This window comes from Saccopteryx leptura, chromosome 3 (assembly GCF_036850995.1).
Source record: "Saccopteryx leptura isolate mSacLep1 chromosome 3, mSacLep1_pri_phased_curated, whole genome shotgun sequence".
Taxonomy (NCBI): Eukaryota; Metazoa; Chordata; class Mammalia; order Chiroptera; family Emballonuridae; genus Saccopteryx; species Saccopteryx leptura.
In genome coordinates this window covers 222,126,505-222,148,052 of record NC_089505.1, presented here as the reverse complement: position 1 = coordinate 222,148,052, position 21,548 = coordinate 222,126,505, and the positions used below count along the sequence as shown (strand labels likewise).

The 21,548-nt window shown below is 47.7% G+C and overlaps 2 protein-coding genes across 3 annotated transcripts in view; both read left to right on the top strand.

Moving 5' to 3' along the window:
• Positions 1 to 21,548, top strand: part of FER1L5 (fer-1 like family member 5) — a 283,372-nt gene that overhangs the window by 103,203 nt on the left and 158,621 nt on the right. The gene's annotated exons all lie outside the window — the stretch shown is intronic.
• Positions 17,112 to 21,548, top strand: part of CNNM4 (cyclin and CBS domain divalent metal cation transport mediator 4) — a 57,427-nt gene continuing 52,990 nt past the window's right edge. The window contains exon 1 of one of the 2 annotated variants that reach the window (XM_066377639.1): positions 17,112 to 18,655. In XM_066377639.1, the coding sequence (XP_066233736.1) occupies positions 17,254 to 18,655 (1,402 nt within the window). In that variant the 5' untranslated portion in view covers positions 17,112 to 17,253. The remainder of the gene's footprint in view (positions 18,656 to 21,548) is intronic. The other variant, XM_066377640.1, reaches the window with a different exon arrangement.

Here is a 21,548-nt window from a genome sequence, read left to right as displayed (position 1 = left end):
TCTAATTTATGTTTTAAATTTTATTTTATTCTTTTTTAAGGGAGAGAGAGAGGAAGGGAAACATCTTTTATTTGTTGTTGAAACAACATTTGTTGTTTCACTTATTTATGCATTCATTGGTTTATTCTTGTCAGTGCCCCGACCAGGGACCAAACCCACAATTCTGGTGTGTCAGATGACACTCTAACCAACTGAGCTACTTGGCCAGGGCTCTCTAATTTATGTTTCTAAAGGATCTCTCTGGTTGCTGCCTTGAGAACAGACTGTAGGAGGGGAAAGGCAGAAGCAAAGAGACCAGGTGTATTGGAAATCCAAGTGAGAAAGAAGGGCACCTGGGGCCTCGGGTGTCAGCAGAAGTGGAGAGGGGTAGCTGGATTTTAAATGTCTTTTCAAAGTACAGCCAACAGAATTTGCTGAAGGATTAGACAACAGTATTAGAGAAAGAGAAGAATAAAGAACAACTTGAAGATTTTGTCCATAGCAACTGGAAAGATGGAATTACAGTAAATGGTAACATTTACTGATAGAAGGGAATTATGATAAATATGTATTTTGGAGAAACAAGTGAATATATTAATTTTGGTGATTTAATTTTAATTTCTGTGTCTATTGGGCATCTAAGCTGAGAATAGGCCCTCCAACTTCAACTGTCACCCCAGTAAGACCAAATTTCCAGTCTTTAAAAGAAACGGTTGGGGGTCTGGTTGGGAGAAGTTCATCAGTTAGTTAATCAGTGGAGAGGATATTTCCCTCACCTCCTAAAATAGCCAGCTCGAAATGGACCCAAGTGATTCCTGCCACCTTTTATTGATGGCCTTGTACAGTCCGCTGCCACAATGATCCAATGTGGGCCCACGTGACCAGTAGAATATAGAAGGCATGGTAGTATGTTACCTCTAAGGCTAAGTCATAAAAAACATGTGGTTTTCATCTTGGTCTTTCTCTCTCTTGTATCACTTATTCTGGGGATACCAGCTACCATGTTGTGAGCAGCCTTAGGGATAGGTCCTCATGACAAATAACTGAAGCTTCCTACTAACAGTCACGTACATGGGTGAGTTTGAAAGTAGATCTTCCAAACTCAGCCAAACCTTCAGATGATTGCAGCCCCAACCAATACTTTGACTTCAATTCATTAGAAACTCTGAGCCACCCATCTAAACTGCTTCCTAATTTCTGACCCACAGAAACCATGATGTAAATGTTTATTATTTTAAGTCAATAACTATTTTTTAATTTTTTATTTATTGATATTATTGAAAGAGGAAGAGAGAGAGAGGGAGATAGATAGGAATATCAAACATTCCTGTATGTGCCCTCAACAAGGGTCAAACTGGCCACCTCTGCACTTTGGGATGATGTTCCAACCAACTGAGCTATCCGGCAAGGGCTAAACTAGTAAGTTCTTAGGGTAATTTGTTATGCAGTAATAAGTAACTGACATACCATTCAAAGTCAAGGTTGACCAGTGGTGGCACAGTTGATAAAGCGTCGACCTGAAATGCTGAGGTTGCTGGTTCAAAACCCTGGGCTTGCCCAGCCAAGGTACATACAAGAAGTAACTACTATGAGTTGATGCTTCCTGCTTCTTCCCCCCTTTTTCTCTCTCTCCTTTTTCTAAAACCAATAAATAAAATTATTTTTTTATTTTTTTAATTTATTTATTTATTCATTTTAGAGAGGAGAGGGAGAGACAGAGATAGAGAAGGGGGGAGGAGGAGCTGGAAGCATCAACTCCCATATGTGCCTTGACCAGGCAAGGCCAGGGTTTCGAACTGGCGACCTCAGCATTTCCAGGTCGACGCTTTATCCACTGTGCCACCACAGGTCAGGCTAAAATTATTTTTTTAAAAGTCAAGTGAAGGAGGTGCTCTAAAAAAATTTGGGGGCTCCTGAAAATAGGGAGACTGGCATGCAATACCACAAACAGACAGACCTCTGCTCAAGTAGCCAAATTGCTGTCTTGCCCATGACTCAAAGAGCAAAGGGAAGAGAGAACTGGAGAGAGACCTGGGGCAGAGAGAGGGGGTAGATTCATCCAAAAGAGGCTACTTGACAGGCAAAAGTTACCCCACCAGCACAAAGCTGGGGGTAAGGAGTCCCAACAGGGACTGAGCTGAACTACCCACTATAAGAAACCAATAACTGGACACAAGCCACACTCAGTCAAGCAGCCACAACCACAAAGAAGGGGGTTCAAACTGTGGGATAGTGAATAAAGAAAAACTACCCTCCTTTACCTCTTGCCCATGCCAGGCCCTAACAGGGAGAAATTCAACCCTGAAAAGGAAGAGGGAATTGTCCCGGAACCAACACATAACTAACTACCTTCACTTGACACCAGACACATATGTACACACAAACACCTTGCTCTCCACTCCCCCACCCCCCAACAGTCTGCAATAACTGGAGAATTGAAAGGCTGACCAAAGCTCTTCTCTGCTCCAAATCCTTGGAGAAGATACTGGATCCCAAGCCTAGATAATATAAATCAGAAACAAGATGGTAGTGTTTCATGGTCCTGGCTGGCCTTTTAACACAAAAAGTCACACTATGGCTGGAGGATCCAGCCAAGACCTCAAGTAAGAAGAGAAAAGGGAAACTGACAGAAGTTGGTTAAAAGCCTTGATTGGAAAAGAAATAAAATGATGTCATGTTAAGGCTCCCTGCATCAAGATTCCTTATCTACTGATGATAATTCCATTCCTATAACCCTAGTCCTCTGAGGTGCAATACAGAGCAGGGGTTAGGAAGGTCTAGAGTCCAGGCAGATTTGAACAGTATCAAAATCCACTCTTGTGTGATCCTGAGCAGGTTTCTTCAGCTTTCCAAATCTCCTTTTTTGCATCTATAAAAGGAGACAATACTGGTACTCTCTCTTGCAGGGCTGTGGAGAAATTGAACAGAAGGACTATAGTCAGCAGGGACTGGGAACAGAGCAGCAGGCAGCATGAAGCTTCTATAATCTTCATTTAGGGACACTCCCCTATATGAAAGCCCGGGAAAGAGTCCTGATTGGCCCTTCTTGGTCAGTTGTGACCTGTGGTGCTTTTTTTTTTAAATTAATTAATTTATTTTTTTATTAATTTTTAGAGAGGAGAGAGAGTGAGAGAGAGAGAGAGAGAGAGAGAGAGAGAGAGAAGGGGGAGGGAGGAGCAGGAAGCATCAACTTCCATATGTGCCTTGACTAGGCAAGCCCAGGGTTTTGAACCGGCGACCTCAGCATTTCCAGGTCGACGCTTTATCCACTGCGCCACCACAGGTCAGGCACCTGTGGTGCTTTTACCCAGGCCTGGCCAGTTGTCCATCCACTTTAGAACCCATTGATGTGGAGATGGGACAGTACCCAGAGGGAAGGAAGGTACTATTCTTAGAAGAATAGAACAAGAACTGGGACAGATCAGAACAACAGGCACTCAAAATATGAACTTGCTGATCTCACCTTTACCTTTCTCCCTTGGTTGCTCAGGAAGAATTTAAATTAAGATAGAACCTGATTTTCTGATTCGGTGTCCTCATGTTCAAGATAAAGGCTCTGGTGGCCTGACCAGTGGTGGTGAAATGGATAAAGTGTTGACCTGGGATGTTGAGGTCTCAGGTTCAAAACCTCTAGTTCACCGGCTTGAGCCCAGACTCACCAGCTTGAGCACAGGGTCACCAGCTTGAGCGTGGGTCATTGAAATGATCCCAAGGTCACTAGTTTGAGCCCAAAGGTCACTGACTTGAAGCCCAAGGTCACTGTTTTGAGACCAAGATCGCTGGTTTGAGCAAGAGGTCACTGGCTCAACTGGAGCCCCCTGGACAAAGCATGTATGAGAAGCAATCAATGAACAAATAAAGTGCCGTAACTACGAGTTGATGCTTCTCATCTCTCTCCCTTTCTTTCTCTCATTCCTCTACTCTCTGGCTAAAAAATAAAAAAATAAATAACAAAAGCCCTGAGGCCTAGCAAGGTGAACTGGTTGCTGGAGGCTTTCCAGGGACTGGGGACTTGGCAAATGTTGGGGCAAACCTGCAGAAAGCTCAACACTTGGGAAAGAAGATCTAAAAGGCTGCCTCCCTTTCTGAGTAGGTCTGGGAGAGAATCAGGAACATGTCTAATTTATGACCTGGGTGATTTATTGCCTCATGTGGATTATATCAGGCATTGTGGGTGTGGTGCCATTTACCTAGAGAATATTTTAGCCCACCTACCCCCCCCCCCAGGCTTCCTTCAAGGGCAACTCCAGTGGATGCCATGAGCCACAAATGAGATCAGTATTTTTCAAATTGTGAATCAGTCAAGAAATCATTGTAGTTGAGCCAAGAACAGATTTTTAAAAAAAGAAATAGGATAAAGCAGCAATTATATCAACATATAAGTATAATCCTATGAAAGAGTTTTTTTAGTTATAATTTATACATAAAGCTACTGGTTAAATAGTTCTTCCTCATTTTCCACCCCTGGTCCCACAGTATTATTTCTGCCTCCTTTTTGTACTTTTCTGAAGCTGGAAATGGGGAGAGACAGTCAGACAGACTCCTGCATGCGCCCGACCGGGATCCACCCGGCACGCCCACCAGGGGCTCTGCCCCTCCGGGGGCGTTGCTCTGTTGCGACCAGAGCCACTCTAGCGCCTGGGGCAGAGGCCAAGGAGCCATCCCCAGCACCCGGGCCATCTTTGCTCCAATGGAGCCTCGCTGCGGGAGGGGAAGAGAGAGACAGAGAGAAAGGAGAGGGGGAGGGGTGGAGAAGCAGATGGGCGCTTCTCCTGTGTGCCCTGGCTGGGAATCGAACCTGGGACTTCTGCACACCGGGCCGACACTCTACCACTGAGCCAAGCGGCCAGGGCTTCTGCCTCCTTTTTAAGGGAAGTCCAATTTGTGCCACAAATGCAGATGGAATGCCAAGCTCTGGTACAGAGATGACTAGAGTACAGGTTTGGCCTTGGGAGACTTTCAACCCAGTGGAAGTGGCCTCCAGTCCAAAGAAGGGAAGAGAAGAAAATGAAGAGATAGACAGTGGAATTAAGGACAGGGAATCTTCCATTTTCTATTTTATTTTTTACTAGCTGTACCCAGCCATGCATTGCTGTGACTCAGTCTGGTTAAATGGAAAAGAAAGAAAAGAGAAAGTGCACATTTCTAATATGTTTAATTTCACAATGCTTGTGGGTATACAATATTTTTGTTGTTCCATTGTCTGTGCAGATATAGAGATTGTCTGGTTTGCCGACTCTAGAACATGCAACATATAATTGTCCATGTGAGAAGCAATCCGTGTCTAGATCTAAACTGTACAATTCTAAAGATTGTCCCTGAGTTTTGTTGATTGTGATTGCAAACGCCAATTGAATTGGGAATTGCAATCTCTTAAATTGAAATGGCATATCCGTTGGAATCATAGGAATGTGAGAAATGAGGACATATTCACCTTTGAAAGGTCCTGTAAAGATTGTTGCTTCTACAACTGTGCCGGTGCAAGGCTTTGGCTGGTTGATATTTCACAACATGATAATTGGCACTCTGATTTTCAATTGCAGTACATGCAGTGGCATCCCTGGCAGATTGAGTGAATTCAAAAATTCTGTTGGATAATGTAAAGCCAGTAGCCACGGCCACCATCACAGCAGCCTGGCCCATGCAGGTTCACATTGGATTCGGACAGTTGGTAAAGAAACAATGGAGCCAAAAACTGATGGGCCATCATCTTTAATCCTAGCTTGCACCCGGTGGGCAAGTAAAAACACACACTGGGCTCAAAAACCCACTCACATTCAGTGCTCACAAAGCTACTGACTTACCCGAGTTTCCTAGAATCAAAGGTTTCTAGCTCACCAGACTTATTCACCTCTGTTCCCCATCTTCTTCCTTCTCCCTGCACAAACTGGCCTCTCACTCAACACTCCACCATCTTGGCTGCTTCTCCTGGCCTCTTCCACGTGGCCTTTCTCTGCTCTCCTCTCTGCTGTCTCCTCTAATGTTAATCTCAGGAACCAAGAGAGCAAGCTCCCGTTTTGCCCCCATTTTATAGTGTAGAAACCAAAATCTTTAATCCAATATACAAAATAGGGAAGTCTCTAATACAAAGTCACTTATCAGAGACATGATGGGATTGTACCACCCCACATCAGAAAGAGTGGGAAAGGCTTAATCCCAAAACCAAGCCCCAGGCTACAAGGATTCTGCCTGCCCACAGCCAGCCCCCAACACACATTAATATCATCTTTTAACAAAGTGAGCATAATATATTTTATCTGCCCAACAGATAATTAACCACTTCATCTACTTCCACAACAGTGTCGATAGACTTGTATGTAACTGCATCGCTTTGAATGTTAGACTAAATAATATTGTTAAGTTCGTAGATATCTTTGTTCTTGGCCACAAGAATAGCTCGTTCACTCAGCCAATCATGATTCTTATAATTGGTTTGAATATTGGGAAATACTTTTTCAACCAATTCTTCTTTTGACATCACTAAATTGCAGAAGTTATGAGGCAATGAAATTCATCCTGAGGTCAGGTCAACCGGCACCTTTCCGTTCCCAATTTCCAGCAATTGATGTAAGAATATCTCAGCTGATCAATCATTTTACAGCTGAACACATATATTGTAGTTAATTTTAACGTCTTTACGTGTTGCCACTGTTGGTAAAATAAACTTGTAAATATGATATGTATGTTTGCCTGCTTATAGTTTGCATTGGGTGTGGGAGACAGGCTGTTAACTGGCAAAGTCATTATAGCCTAAGGCTTAGTTTCAAAACTAAGCTTTTCCCCACACCCTTGACTGTTGCATGATAGGGGTGGTGCACTCTTATGAGGAATCCCATTATGCCTCAGATAAGTGACTTTGTATCAGACTTCTTTGTTTGTATATTGGATTAAAGGGTTTTTTTTGTTGTTGTTGTTTTTTGTATTTTTGTGAAGTTGGAAACGAGGAGGCAGTCAGACAGACTCCCGCATGTGCCCAACCGGGATCCACCCGGCATGCCCACCAGGGGGCGATGCTCTGCCCATCTGGGGCGTTGTTCTGTTGCATCCAGAGCCATTCTAGCTCCTGAGGCAGAGGCCATACAGCCATCCTCAGCGCCCGGGCAACTTTGCTCCAATGGAGCCTTGGCAGCAGGAGGGGAAGAGAGAGACAGAGAGGAAGGAATGGGGGAGGGATGGAGAAGCAGATGGGCGCTTCTCCTGTGTGCCCTGGCCGGGAATCGAACCCGGGACTCCTGCACGCCAGGCCGACGCTCTACCACTGTTTTGAAATCTATACTATAAAGTGTGGCATACCGGGAGCTTGCTCTTTCTCAGTTCCTGAGATTAGCATTAGAGAGGAGAGCAGAGAAAGGCCTCAGGGAGGTGAGGAGAAGCAGCCAAGATGGCGGAGTGCTGAAGGAGAAGCCAGTTTGTGCAGAGTTTGTGCAGAGAGAAGGAGATAGAGAACAGAGGTGAATAAGGCTGGTGAGGTACAAACCTTTGACCCTAGGAAAACTCAGATAAGTCAGTGGTTTTGGGAGCCCTGAATGGAAAGGGAAGTGTTTTCCCACTGTGTGTATTTCTTGCCCGCTGGGTGCAAACTAGGGTTAAAGATAATGGCTCACAAGTTCTTGGCTCCATTGTTTTATTACCGTCTATCCGAATCAAATGCGAACCTTCATGGGCCAGGTGGCTGTGATGGTGGCCTTGGCTACTGGCTTTACAGCCACAAAGTAGAGTATTTCAAGCAAGCATTTATTTCATCTGCTGGTGTCAATCGAGGAATTACAGGTAATGTTTGCTTGAAATCTTCTGCAAGCAATATTAATGCGTTCCCAAATGGTCTGATATTTCCACGCAAATCTTGCAATGATAGATCAAGAGTCTCGAGTGATTTTTTGTGCAACATTGTGCATTCATCCCAAACAATAAGTTTGCATTTCTGCAATTCTTTTTCCATGACCAATGCTTTGGAAATGTTGTACGTGAGAGTTTCAATGAATTGCATGTTCAATGGCAATTTCAAAGCAGAATGAGCAGTTCTTCCACCCAGTAGCAATGTCGCAGCTATTCCAGACACACAAGAGCTAAGGCTATGTTATTTTGGGATAAAAACTCGTGCAACATTGTGTCAAGATTTCAAAGTAATCAGTGAAAAACTTTCAGAGATTTAAGATTTTAAACAAATGAACATTTACATTTTTATTTATAAACCAACTGTACTCAGCCATGCGTTGCTGTGGCTCAGTCTGGTTAAATGGAAAAGAAAGAAAAGAGAAAGCACATGTTTCTAATATATTTAATTTCACAATGCTTGTGGGTATATACAATATTTTTTGTTGTTCCATTGTTTGTGCAAACAATGCATGAATTTGATTTAGATGTGATGTGCTGCACGCATCATTAATGCATACATCCCAATGTCGGTCGTTCTCCAATAAATTCAGAGCTTGATATGCACTGCGGAAAGTGGCATGTGTAACGCCATTGACAATTCTCAATTGCTGGAAAGACATTGGACCGGGCACATTTACCAACAGCATGCGAAGAAAGAAGCATTCATCTTGATTGGGATGCACAATGTATAGTCTTCCTATTGAAGTTTCTTTGAATATGCCAGGTTATCCGTTGACTTGCTCTCCTCGTTTGCATAGTTCAAATGATTTTCTACTCGCATTCCATATGTAATATGTAGGCACTTCCGAATACAGCAGTGTTTTCGCAAATGCATCATTTTGACATAACGTGAAGAAAGCAGTTAATGTTGTAGCTGGTGGATTCAGGGATATTTGTTGCACGTTTGCAGCTGTAAAATAAATGTGTTGTCCATTTTCTAGATGTACTGCTAAGTGAACAACAGCTGGACTTCGTTAGTGTATGGGAAATAAAAGAATTCGCCATACAGCTTCATTGCTGCTTATGAATCTTCCAGCTTGATACTGTGCGATTTCATTGATATGTATGACTGCTTTCAAAAAAGCATGTTTTGGCCCTGGCCGGTTAGCTCAGTGGTAGAGCGTTGGCCTGGCGTGCAGGAGTCCTGGGTTTGATTCCTGGCCAGGGCACACAAGGGAAGCGCCCATCTGCTTCTCCACCCCTCCCCCTCTCCTTCCTCTCTGTCTCTCTCTTCCCCTCCCGCAGCCAAGGCTCCATTGGAGCAAAGTTTGCCCAGGTGCTGGGGATGGCTCTGTGGCCTCTGCCTCAGGCGCTAGAATGGCTCTGATTGCAGCAGAGCGAAGCCCCAGATGGGCAGAGCATCGCTCCCTGGTGGGCGTGCCGGGTGGATCCCGGTTGGGCGCATGCGGGAGTCTGTCTGACTGCCTCCCCGTTTCCAACTTCAGAAAAATACAAAAAAAAAAAAAAAAAAAAGCATGTTTTTACCTATCACGGGTGTGACATCTGAATAATACTAGGTATATAAAAACACATGCGTATTCAAATGCAATGTTGTGTCAAAATTTCAAAGCAATCGGTGAAGAACTTTTGGAGATTTAAGATTTTGAACAAATGAACATTTACATTTTTATTTATATAGAACAGTGGTCCCCAACCCCCAGGCCATGGACCAGTACCGGTCTGTGGGCCATTTGGTACTGGTCTGCAGAGAAAGAATAAATAACTTACATTATTTCTGTTTTATTTATATTTAAGTCTGAACGATTTTTTTTTTTTTCATTTTTCTGAAGCTGGAAACAGGGAGAGACAGTCAGACAGACTCCCGCATGCGCCCGACCGGGATCCACCCGGCACGCCCACCATGGGGCGATGCTCTGCCCACCAGGGGGCGATGCTCTGCCCATCCTGGGCGTCGCCATGTTGTGACCAGAGCCACTCTAGCGCCTGAGGCAGAGGCCACAGAGCCATCCCCAGCGCCCGGGCCATCTTTGCTCCAATGGAGCCTTGGCTGCGGGAGGGGAAGAGAGAGACAGAGAGGAAAGCGCGGCGGAGAGGTGGAGAAGCAAATGGGTGCTTCTCCTGTGTGCCCTGGCCGGGAATCGAACCCGGGTCCTCCGCACGCTAGGCCAACGCTCTACCGCTGAGCCAACCGGCCAGGGCATGTTTTATTTTTAAAAAATGACCAGATTTCCTCTGTTACATCTAAGACTCACTCTTGATGCTTGTCTTGGTCACGTGATACATTTATCTGTCCCACCCTAAAGGGCGGTTCATGAAAATATTTTCTGACACTAAACCAGTCTGTGGCCTAAAAAAGGTTGGGGATGGCCTGACCTGTGGTGGCGCAGTGGATAAAGCATCGACCTGGAAATGCTGAGGTCGCTGGTTCGAAACCCTGGGCTTGCCTGGTCAAGGCACATATGGGAGTTGATGCTTCCAGCTCCTCCCCCCCTCTCTCTGTCTCTCTCTCTCCTCTCTAAAAATAAATAAATAAAATAAAATAAATTTAAAAAAATAGAAAAAAAAGGTTGGGGACCACTGATATAGAAGATTTTAACTTTTTTTTTTTTCAATGGAGATAGAGAGAGAGAGAGACAGACAGACAGATAGGAAGGGAGAGAGATGAGAAGTATCAGCTCATAGTTGTGGCACCTTAGTTGTTCATATATCCTTTCACTGGGGGGCTGTAGCCAACCTAGTGAGCCCTTCCTCAAGCCACTGGCCTTTGGGCTTAAGTCAGCTACCTTGGGCATCAAGCCCGTGACTTTTGGGCACAAGCCAACGACCATCAGGTCATGTCTCTGATCCTACGCTCAAGCTGGTGACCCTGCTCTCAAGCTGGTGAACCCATGCTCAAGCCAGCGACCTTGCAGTTTTTTTTTTTTGTTTGTTTGTTTAACTTTTTTTTTTTTATTATTCATTTTAGAAAGGAGAGAGAGAGAGAGAAGGGGGGAGGAGCAGGAAGCATCAACTCCCATATGTGCCTTGACCAGGCAAGCCCAGGGTTTCGAACCGGCGACCTCAGCATTTCCAGGTCGACGCTTTATCCACTGCGCCACCACAGGTCAGGCGACCTTGCAGTTTTTAACCTGAGTTCTTGGTGTCCTAAGCTGACACTCTATCCTCTGCACCACCACCTGGTCAGGCCCATTTTCTACTATATGCACTCTGTGTTATTTGAATTTGTTGCAATGAACATGTATAACTTAGTAATTTTAAAATCCCAGTAAAAATATAAAAATACACAAGTAAATAAATTAATGAAATGCCATGTGGACGTCTTGGCCGAGGAAAAGGGAAAGAAACCAACTTTTAGGTAGTACCTTTCAGATACACATTCATTTAGTCCTTTCAATACAGCTAGAAAGGTCTCTCTTTTTTGGGGGGAAGGTACTTTTCTGAAGCTGGAAATGGGGAGGCAGTCAGACAGACTCCCGCATGCGCCCGACCGGGATCCACCCGGCATGCCCACCAGGGGGCAATGCTCTGCCCATCTGGGGCATCGCTCTGTCGTGACCAGAGCCACTCTAGTGCCTGGGGCAGAGGCCAAGGAGCCATCCCCAGCGACCGGGCCATCTTTTGCTCCAATGGAGCTTTGGCTGCGGGAGGGGAAGAGAGAGACAGAGAGGAAGGAGAGGGGGAGGGGTGGAGAAGCAGATGGGTGCCTCTCCTGTGTGCCCTGGCCAGGAATCGAACCCGGGACTTCCGCACGCCAGGCCAACGCTAGAAAGGTCTCTTGATCCTCATTCTAGAAATGGTGGAATGTGAAGCCCTCAGAGCTGAAGCACATTACTCCAATTTGCCAGCTGGTAAGAGACAGAGTCAAAGACATTTCTGTTACAGCATTTCTCCAGCGGCCAACTAAGAAAAAGGGTCAGAAACTAGAGACACTGACTTCAAGAAGGTTTTTTTTTTTGTCTTTTTTTTTTTTTAAAGATTTTATTTATTCATTATAGAGAGGGGAGAGAGAGAGAAGGGGGGAGGAGCAGAAAGCATCCACTCCCATATGTGCCTTGACCAGGCAAGCCCAGGGTTTTGAACCAGCAACCTCAGCGTTTCCAGGTTGACACTTTATCCACTGTCCCACCACAGGTCAGGCTCAAGAACTTTTTTGTTAAGCCTTTGTAAATACTAAGTGCTTGTTATCTTGGGGGAAAAAAGTCTTGGCCTGGCAGGGTAGCTCAGTTGGTTAGATTGTGTCCCAATAAACCAAGGTTGCCAAGGTTACAGGTTCGATCCCGGTTCAGGACACATACAAGAATCAACCAGTGAATGCATAAGTAAGTGAAACAACAATTGAACGTTTCTCTCTCATTCTCTCTCAAATCAATAAATTAAGAGGGGGAAAAGGGGGGTCTCTGTGTTTTGGGAGGCATAGGCAAAAGCTCGTGGAAGTAGTCAGCCTTGGAGACGGGGTGCTACAGCAGACCAGGGAGGAAGGAAGCAGAAAGGAAAGACAGCAAGCAGAGTCTCGGGCCCAGGTTCGGAGGTGGAGGGTTTTCTCAGACACCATGCTGCCTAGGACTCCTCACAGGGATCTTGGTAACAGCAGGGACTTCCCAGCAGGTCTTGCCTTCTACAGCCTTCAGGCTTCCCTCTTTCTCACTAGCCAACCTTTGCAGCATGAGCCCCATGTTGGCATGCGATTCTTCTTGCCTAACCTCCACCAGCTTTACAACCCCCCAGCTTCCCTTCTTCCTCCATCATTCTCTGTTTTCTCCCTCCCCTGGAAAAGGAAGAAAAGAACAACCCTAGGGCTAGAGTAAGATGGACAGACAGATTGGGCAAAGGGAATTTGAGTGTCCTATTAAAAATTATAGCTGCATCATTGTCATTGCTAGGATTGTGTTTATTGGGCTCTTACCAGGGCTAGGCATCATCTTATCAGCACTCAGGAATGTCCCAGTGTCCCAGGTCACAAAAGCAATCTATGACAAAGCCAAACCCCCAGTGTGCCTCCAGAGCTATGACTGAACACCCACAGTGGGACATCCTGCCTCTCATGGTCCTGTCCCAAAGGAGAACAACTTGTCCTATGGCCACAGAAGTCTTGAAGTTTGCCCAGTTAATACAAACACTTCCCTTGCTGCTCTGGCATCCTTTTATGTGCCTAGATCTGCTGACTGAATGTTTTCACCCCCTCTTCGGACTCAGTGAAGTGCCTACTACAGGAAGAAATGTGCCACTGGGTCCTCATGTCCCCACTTGCTGGGATGACCAGAGTTGGCATTACTACAGCTGACCCCGTGCTTGTTCTGTCGAGGGATGACTGTCCCTTCCCTCTAAGACAATTTAAAGGTTTGTATGTGTTGTGCAAATGCTCAGGTTCATTGTAGATTATGAAAGACTGATGAATAGGCCACTGTGTGTAGTGACAGTGGCCTGTACCTCCCCTGAGAAGGTGCCCCATTGTTTTCATCCGAGCTCTGGGACCCAGGACCTGCAGCTTCCCATGGAGACTCTGCCTAGGCTCTGAGTTCCAACAGCAGACAAGCAACTTCTCTGCCAACAGCATCTTGGAGACCCAGAGGTTGAAGAGGGAGAAGAATCCAGGCTGGAAGGACCCTATCCCGAGTAGTGGGGCAGGAGATCCCAGGTACTAAGCTAGAACCCATTCACCATGGAAACTTCAATGTCAGGACACCAGGTACAAGAAGGGGCAATGGACCTTTAAGGCTGCCCACACAGGACTGGAGAGAAGGAGGCTCAACCACAAAGATATAGACCTGCTGCCATGGGGTCTAAACCCAAAGATAACCTGTCAGATCCAAGGATTTCATGATAGGAGTGCTTGGAAACACTCGGGTCAGGTATCAAAACCCATCTGAGAAAGACCCTCAAACTTCTTACTCGCAAATGGAGGAAACTCAGGTGAGTAAAGACCTGTACCAGGAGGCAGAGAAACAGGTTGTCCCAAGAGAAGAGAGGCTTCTCACTTGCTAAATATGTTCTGCCACTTTCACAGCAGGGTTTAGAGGAGCCACACATGTTTCCAAGCTTTTTTTTTTATTTTTATTTTTATTTTATTTATTTATTTTTTTACAGAGACAGAGAGAGAGTCAGAGAGAGGAATAGATAGGGACAGACAGACAGGAAGGGAGATAGATGAGAAGCATCAGTTCTTAGTTGTGGCACCTTAGTTGTTCATTGATTGCTTTCTCATATGTGCCTTGACTGTGGGGCTACAGCAGACCGAGTAACCCCTTGCTCAAGCTAGCGAGTTTGTGTCCAAACTGGTGAGCTTTGCTCAAACCAGATGAGCCCCGCTCAAGTTGGCGACCTCTGGGTCTCGAACCTGGGTCCTCCACATCCCAGTCCGACGCTTTATCCACTGCACCACCACCTGGTCAGGCTCCAAGCTTTCTGACTCTTCCTATTAATAGACCTCCCTCTTCCTGTTGTCTCTACCATTCTGTGGGGAGGTTTTTCAATTCTTCAGGTACAGAAAGCTTAAATGACCTAACCAGTATCAGTAAGTAAAAGTATCTGAACTCTAGTCTGGGCCTCCAAAACCTCTGTGATACTTTGTTTTATACTGCACTTTTTAAAAACTTTGTTTTATTTCATTTTGTGACAGAGAGAGGGACTGATAGGGACAGACAGACAGGAAAGGAGAGAGATGAGAAACATCTATTCTTTGTTGTGGCACCTTAGTTGTTCATTGATTGCTTTCTCATATATGCCTTGAATGAGGAGCTACAGCAGACCGAGTGACCCCTTGCTCGAGCCAGTGACTTTGGGCCCAAGCTGGTGAGACTTGCTTAAATCAGATGAGCCCGTGCTCAAGCTGGTAACCTCGGGGTCTTGAACCTGGGGCCTCCGCGTCCCTGTCTGACGCTCTATCCACTGTGCCACTGCCTGGTCAGGTGCATTATTATTATTTTTTTTTAAATTTTAGAGAGAGATAGGGAGAGAGAGCAAGAGAGAACTTTTGATCTGCTCCTGTATGTGTTCTGAGTAGGGAGCAAACTTACAAACTTGGCATTATGGGACGATGCTCCAACCAACCGACCTATCCGGCCAGGGCTGTATTTATCTTTGACCAAAGGAGTATTGTGTCCTCTGCTAGATCGAAGGCCCTGGGAGGGCAAAAAAATTCATTTCTTTACTTCATTGGTTCTGCCCTATTCACTAATCACAGGTATGAATATAATCATGCATGAGTGTATTTTAATGGACTTTAGCAAAGACTGATTTATCCTACCAGATCCTCAACACTCAAGTATCTCAGAAGCTTATTTTTTCCTTCCCTTTGTTGGCTTCTGTCACTGGATTTAGTGCATATGTACAGAATTTCTGAGTACAGACAGTCTGAAAAGGGCAAAATAAAAATAGCCAATTGGCCGATAATAGAATAAGAAAGTGCCTGGGAGAGAGCACTGGTCCTAAAGCCAGTTCAAAGAGATGAGGGGGTGGGTGGAAGCCTGCCTGAGAGCTGGGCTTGCTCTGAGGCAGCCCATGCAGGTGGCTCCTCCTTGCTGGGGGAGATGGAATGAACAGTGGATCAAAGGTTCTGCTTTCTGCTTTTGTTCTCTCTTGGCTAGTGCCCATCCCGAGGCTCCTGTTCCCTGAAAACCTGGTACTCACTGTGGAATATAAAGTGAGGCACCTATCTGCAAGGGACTGCTTTAGGTTTGCCTAGTATGCAGACCCACTACCCCTGTTAACAGTGATTAACTGAATCAGGCCTCTACCACCAAACTTTCTCCCATAGCCCTGTATAATTGTTTAGAATCTTTCAGGCTGGTTTTGATTGTTGATTTTATTGGCAGGCAGTATACCAAAATAAAAATAACACAAGGGTTTGTGCAGACAGACACAGAGGAAAGTGAATTCTGTTTCTCCAGAGCTAGGTAAAAATTTGCCCTGAGATCCAGTGGTCAAATTAGCTCCTGATCCTCTCCTTAGTGCATCTCTGTAGTTATAAGGAAGTTTGTCTCCTTCTACAAAATAGGGTAGAAGCCGCTCTCTTCCCTACTCACCCTGAGTGCTTGGCGTTCAGTTCATAGTTGCCAACTGACAACAAGGCAGGGCTATCCAGGAAGCAGTCCTTTAGGGTTAGGGCTAGGCTTGATGCCCACCTTTCAGCTCTAGTTTCCACACGCAGCTGCCTCAGGTGGCCAGCCAACACTCCAATTTGGGGTTAGGGGTTTGTTTGGTCCTGGAAGGGCAGGCAACAGCAACCACACAGCCAAGGAACCTTCACAGAGATGTCCTGTGGTGTTCAGTCCTAGGCCAGGTGTTCCCACAGCTTAGTGCAGTGGTTCTGCATTATCATTTTACTCTCATTTCGCAGATGTAGAAACTGGGGCTGAGAGACACTCCAGTTTGCCTTAACAAAGTTACACAAGCCTGCTATGACAATTTGCAAGAACCCAGATTTGTGCCTAGACACAAATTCTTCATCTGTAATACAGAAGTAATGACATCATCTCTTCGGTAAGAATGTTATGCAGGTGTATATGGTTCCTTGTTTATTGCCTGTGTTCTACGCTAACTGTAAACTCCAGTGGACAGGATCTTTGGCTTATTCACGCTATGTTGTCAGAGCCTAGAATGAATGCCTGCTACATATAATACGTGCTCGATACTTGTGTTATAAATGCAAATGACATGAAATAAGCCCAGGCCAAACGCTGGTCCTTCACCTGCGGGTACAGCCTATAGCCTTAGTTCCCGACTTGCCCTCCACCCTGAGCAGCCACTGGCCGAAGGAAGCCTCAGGCTAGGGCTGGGGGAAACTACTGCTGGCCTTAGGATAAGGTCAACAAAACCCCAGGAGTGCGGAGGCCAGAACAGTCTCCCAGGGGCAGGCTGCAATGCCGTGGACTTGACAGCTTCTCTCAGGCTTAAGTCCTCAGGTTCTCCTTTTATTTTTTTCTCGGCATAGCACAGTGCGTTGCTGCTTCTGGGGTTCCTTCAGAAAAAACCCCGCCAAGAGCTGCAGACCTTTGGGGAACGGTCAGGGGAGGCGGACAGAGCAGACACCAAGCCCTGACAGGCTGCCGAAGAGGAACATGCGACCATGATAGCAAGTCTGAGAGGAGGCGGCGGGTCCCGCGCGGACGCAGGTTGAACGTAATGGGCAGGACGGAGGTGGGCGGGGCCCGCGGGACATAAAAAGGGCGTGTGAAGGCGGGTCGTAAAAGCGGGGCGGTGCCTGCAGGCGGCTCCCGCGCTCCAGCTCGAGCGGCAGTGGCGCAGGAGCGGCGCGCCCGGGGGCGGGGCCTCACATGCAAATAAGGGGCGTGGCCCGGTGGCGGAGCTGGCTGGGCGCTGACTTGACGTCAGGCCTGCGGCCGGGGCAGTTGGCTCGGCGGCGGCGGAGTGGCAGGATCGGTGGAGCAAGCGGGCCGCGCGGCGGTGCGCGAGGAGCGGCGGCGGCCGAGCCGGAGCAACATGGCGCCGGCAGGCGTGGGCGGGCGCCCGAGCGGCGGGCGGGTCCGAGGGCGCCTCCTCCAGATGGCGCTGGTGCTGCCGTTGCTGCTGTGGGCGCAGGGGGCCCGGGGCCAGGGAGACCCCCAGCGGAGCGTGATCCTTGGCATGCGGCTGTCGAGCTGCAACAAATCGTGTGGGATAAACCCGGATGGCATCATCTTTGTGTCTGAGGGTAGCACGGTGAACCTGAGGCTGTATGGCCACAGGCTTGGCTCCATCTCCAGCAGCCTGATCTCCTTCACCGAGGTAGACAATTCCGAGGCCCTCCACAACTCCACCGACTGCCCCGATCTCACCAAGGACCTGGTCGTCCATCAGCTGGTCAACGTGAGCCGCGGGAACACGTCTGGGATGCTGGTGGTGCTCACCAAGTTCCTCCGGAGGAGCGAGAACATGAAGCTGTACGCGCTGTGCACTAGGGCGGGAGTGGACGGGCCCTGGCAGAGGTGGACCGATAAAGACTCGCTGCTCTTCATGGCGGAGGAGGCGGGGAGATTTCTGCCCCTCTGGCTGCACATACTCCTCATTTTGGTGCTGTTAGTGCTGTCGGGCATCTTCTCTGGCCTCAACCTGGGGCTGATGGCCCTGGACCCCATGGAGCTGCGCATCGTCCAGAACTGTGGCACCGAGAAGGAGAGGCGCTATGCTCGCAAGATCGAGCCCATCCGGCGCAAGGGCAACTACTTGCTATGCTCTCTGCTCCTGGGAAACGTACTGGTCAACACCTCCCTCACTATCCTTCTGGACAACCTCATCGGATCCGGACTCATGGCCGTGGCTTCCTCTACCATCGGCATTGTTATCTTTGGGGAGATCTTACCTCAGGCATTGTGCTCCCGGCACGGGCTGGCTGTGGGTGCCAACACGATCATTCTTACCAAATTCTTTATGCTGCTCACCTTTCCCCTCAGCTTCCCCATCAGCAAGCTGCTGGACTTTTTTCTGGGCCAGGAGATTCGCACCGTTTACAATCGGGAGAAGCTAATGGAGATGTTGAAGGTGACTGAACCCTATAACGACCTCGTGAAAGAGGAACTAAATATGATCCAAGGAGCCCTGGAACTACGGACCAAAACCGTGGAGGACATCATGACCCAGCTCCACGACTGCTTCATGATCCGCAGTGATGCCATCCTGGACTTTAATACGATGTCCGAGATTATGGAGAGCGGCTATACCCGCATCCCTGTGTTTGAAGATGAGCAGTCCAATATTGTAGACATTCTCTATGTCAAGGACTTGGCCTTCGTGGACCCCGATGACTGCACCCCTCTCAAGACTATCACCCGCTTCTACAACCACCCTGTGCACTTTGTCTTTCATGATACTAAGCTGGATGCGATGCTGGAGGAGTTCAAGAAAGGTAAGGCTTGAGCTGCTATCCCCGCTAACTTGAGTCTCACCTCGGTGGCCTGTTTTGCATCTGTTAATCCTATGTTCCTTTTGTGGGACTCTGTCCCTTTGCCCATCACTTTCTGGGCTTCTGAGGTGAATGGTATTTGAGGTAGCAAAAACTGTTCTTTTTAAAAAATCTTTTTACTTACTGATTTTTAGAGAGAGAGGAAGAGAGAGGGAGGGAGAGAAACATGCATCTTACTCCAGCCATTCATGCCATCATTGGTTGATTCTTATATGTGCCCTGACTGGGGAGCAAACCCACATAACCTGGCCAGGGCCAAACAGTTCTTAAACATCTGCTGTCAGCCAGGTCCTGTTCTTTGCTTTTGGTGAATTAAAGCTGAGTAAGACGTTTGTCCACTGGGAGGATGGAGCAGGACCTCAGGGAGCTATAGAAGCAGAACAGAAGAAAGCAGATGCCTTAAAGGAGGCCAGCACCAGGGCGCAGAGATTAGATTGGGTAGCACGCAAGTCTGACTGGGGTGTGGTGGGGAAGGGGCTGGAGAACTGGGAAAACCTTCACAGGGAAGGGAATGTTTGAGAAGAGCCTTAAAAGATGGTGTCTCTTGGTACTTGAGGTGGAACAGAGAACCCAAGTGGGGGGAAAAGGATGTACTATGGCCTACCAGGTGGTCCTGTTCAGGTGGGTATAGGCTCTGCTGATGAATGGTCATTGGGCGAGAGGCTGAGGCATTTGGGGCCTGGAGAACAGCCTGAAGATCAGGATGGTAGGTTTGCTAGGAGCTGGGAGCTATGGAAGGTTTGTGAGCAGGGGAGTGACATCACTGGAGCATCTAGCCCACAGAAGCCAGTTGGGAGTGCAGAACAATGCCAAGTAATGCTTTTGACTCTTCAGCAGAAACAAGCAGATTATGTTTTGGTTATTGTTCTGCCTTTCCCAGGCGTCAAACATAAGCTTCCCTCCTGTGGTCTGCTGGAACCTTCAGCGGGCCTTGCATCCCCTGTGTTTTTTTTCTCACATGGATTCTTGACCTGTTCTCAGCTCATCAGTGAGGCACTTGGAAAGTTTACTCACCAGTCTCAAAGCCCAGGGCACACACCCCTTTCCATCTTCCAACAAACTTTCCTCCCACCTCTGCTACTCTAAGCCCTCAGAGTGGCAGTAAACAAGCCAATTATGGAGCAAAACCCTGGTAGGCCACAAGGAATGAGGAGGCAGAAAAGGAAGCTCTTTGTGAAAGAATGGAGGTGAGGAGCTCATTCTAAACTCCTTTGTTTAGACTTTGCTTGTTTACTAGATAGGGCTTCTGTTGGCTAAGCTTCCCGGGCCACTTAGGGCCAGGATGGGATAGGGAGGAGCTGGCCGGCCAGGTTTGGTCTGAAAAGATGCTCAAGTTACTGTGAGGGTCGGTACCCCGTCTTTTCCAGTTTGATAGACTGAATCTCGGCACCAGAGCTAAGGAGAACTTGAATAAAAAAGTCCCAATGGAGACTGCAGGAGGACTGGAGGGATGCAGATGGTTGTGGTGAGGGCATCGCCTCCCTGGAGCTTTGGGGTACAGACCCCGGAACCTGTTTCTCCCAGGTACCCAGGGCTGGGGCACAATGGTTGTGAGGCTCTGTGCTCCACACCCACCCTGCAGCCTCTGGACCCTGAGGACCTCTCCTGTGTCCTTGGTCAGGAACCAGGGCAGTTTGCTCCTGACCACGACTGTGGTCTTTGGGACTCTTGCTGGTGACCCAGCCAACAATCATGTTGGCATCATTCAGTCCAGCTCTGGATCCAGCCAGGATGGATATGCTTGGCCAGGCTTCCCAGCCCCTGATCAGTAGGGCTGAGCTCTCACAGGTGGGAGCTCCCGAGTCTTCTCCCAGCCATCTTTGGATTCTTGTTTTTTTTTTTAAGAAAGGCCTCTTCATGAAGGTGGGAAAACAGAGCTAGCGTCTCTCAGGCCCACGCTCTACGGGGTGGAACTCTCCAGGTGCCGGCTTTCCTCCTTAACAGAAGGGGTGTTGATAATTCCATGGAAATGCAGAGTCTGTCTGCCCAGTGCAGCACAAAGCCCTGAAAGTGTGGGTGTGATAGCATGGTAACCCCAGTGAACACACTCTGGGCTTCACACTGTTACTTCCCAGTTTCCAGTTTTAAATCACTGCCATGCTGTTCCTCCCTCATCACCCTCCACCCCTTAGTCTGGCCTCTTCCAGATGTTTCCATCTGGCATCTACCATTTTAATCTGAGGCCATCTACTACATGGCAAGCACTGGAGTATATATACCCTTAACTATGAGATTTTTAAATCTGGGGTTTGGAAGTCTTCTTTTTTTTTTTTTTTTTTTTGCATTTTTCAGAAGCTGGAAACAGGGAGAGACAGTCAGACAGACTCCCGCATGCGCCCGACCGGGATCCACCCGGCACGCCCACCATGGGGCGATGCTCTGCCCACCAGGGGGCGATGCTCTGCCCATCCTGGGCGTCGCCATGTTGCGACCAGAGCCACTCTAGCGCCTGAGGCAGAGGCCACAGAGCCATCCCCAGCGCCCGGGCCATTTTTGCTCCAATGGAGCCTTGGCTGCGGGAGGGGAAGAGAGAGACAGAGAGGAAGGCGCGGCGGAGGGGTGGAGAAGCAAATGGGCACTTCTCCTGTGTGCCCTGGCCGGGAATCGAACCCGGGTCCTCCGCACGCTAGGCCGACGCTCTACCGCTGAGCCAACCGGCCAGGGCGGAAGTCTTCTTTTTTTAGCGAGGAAAAACAAGTGAGCCAGCCTTGTCAGCACCATCAAAATTTAACACCTCCAAGCTGGTGAGGGCCCTGAGCTCTGCCTGAGTCTTATTTTATTTTTTGAGAGAGAGAGAGAGGGAGGGAGAGAGATGAGAAGTATCAATTCATAGTTG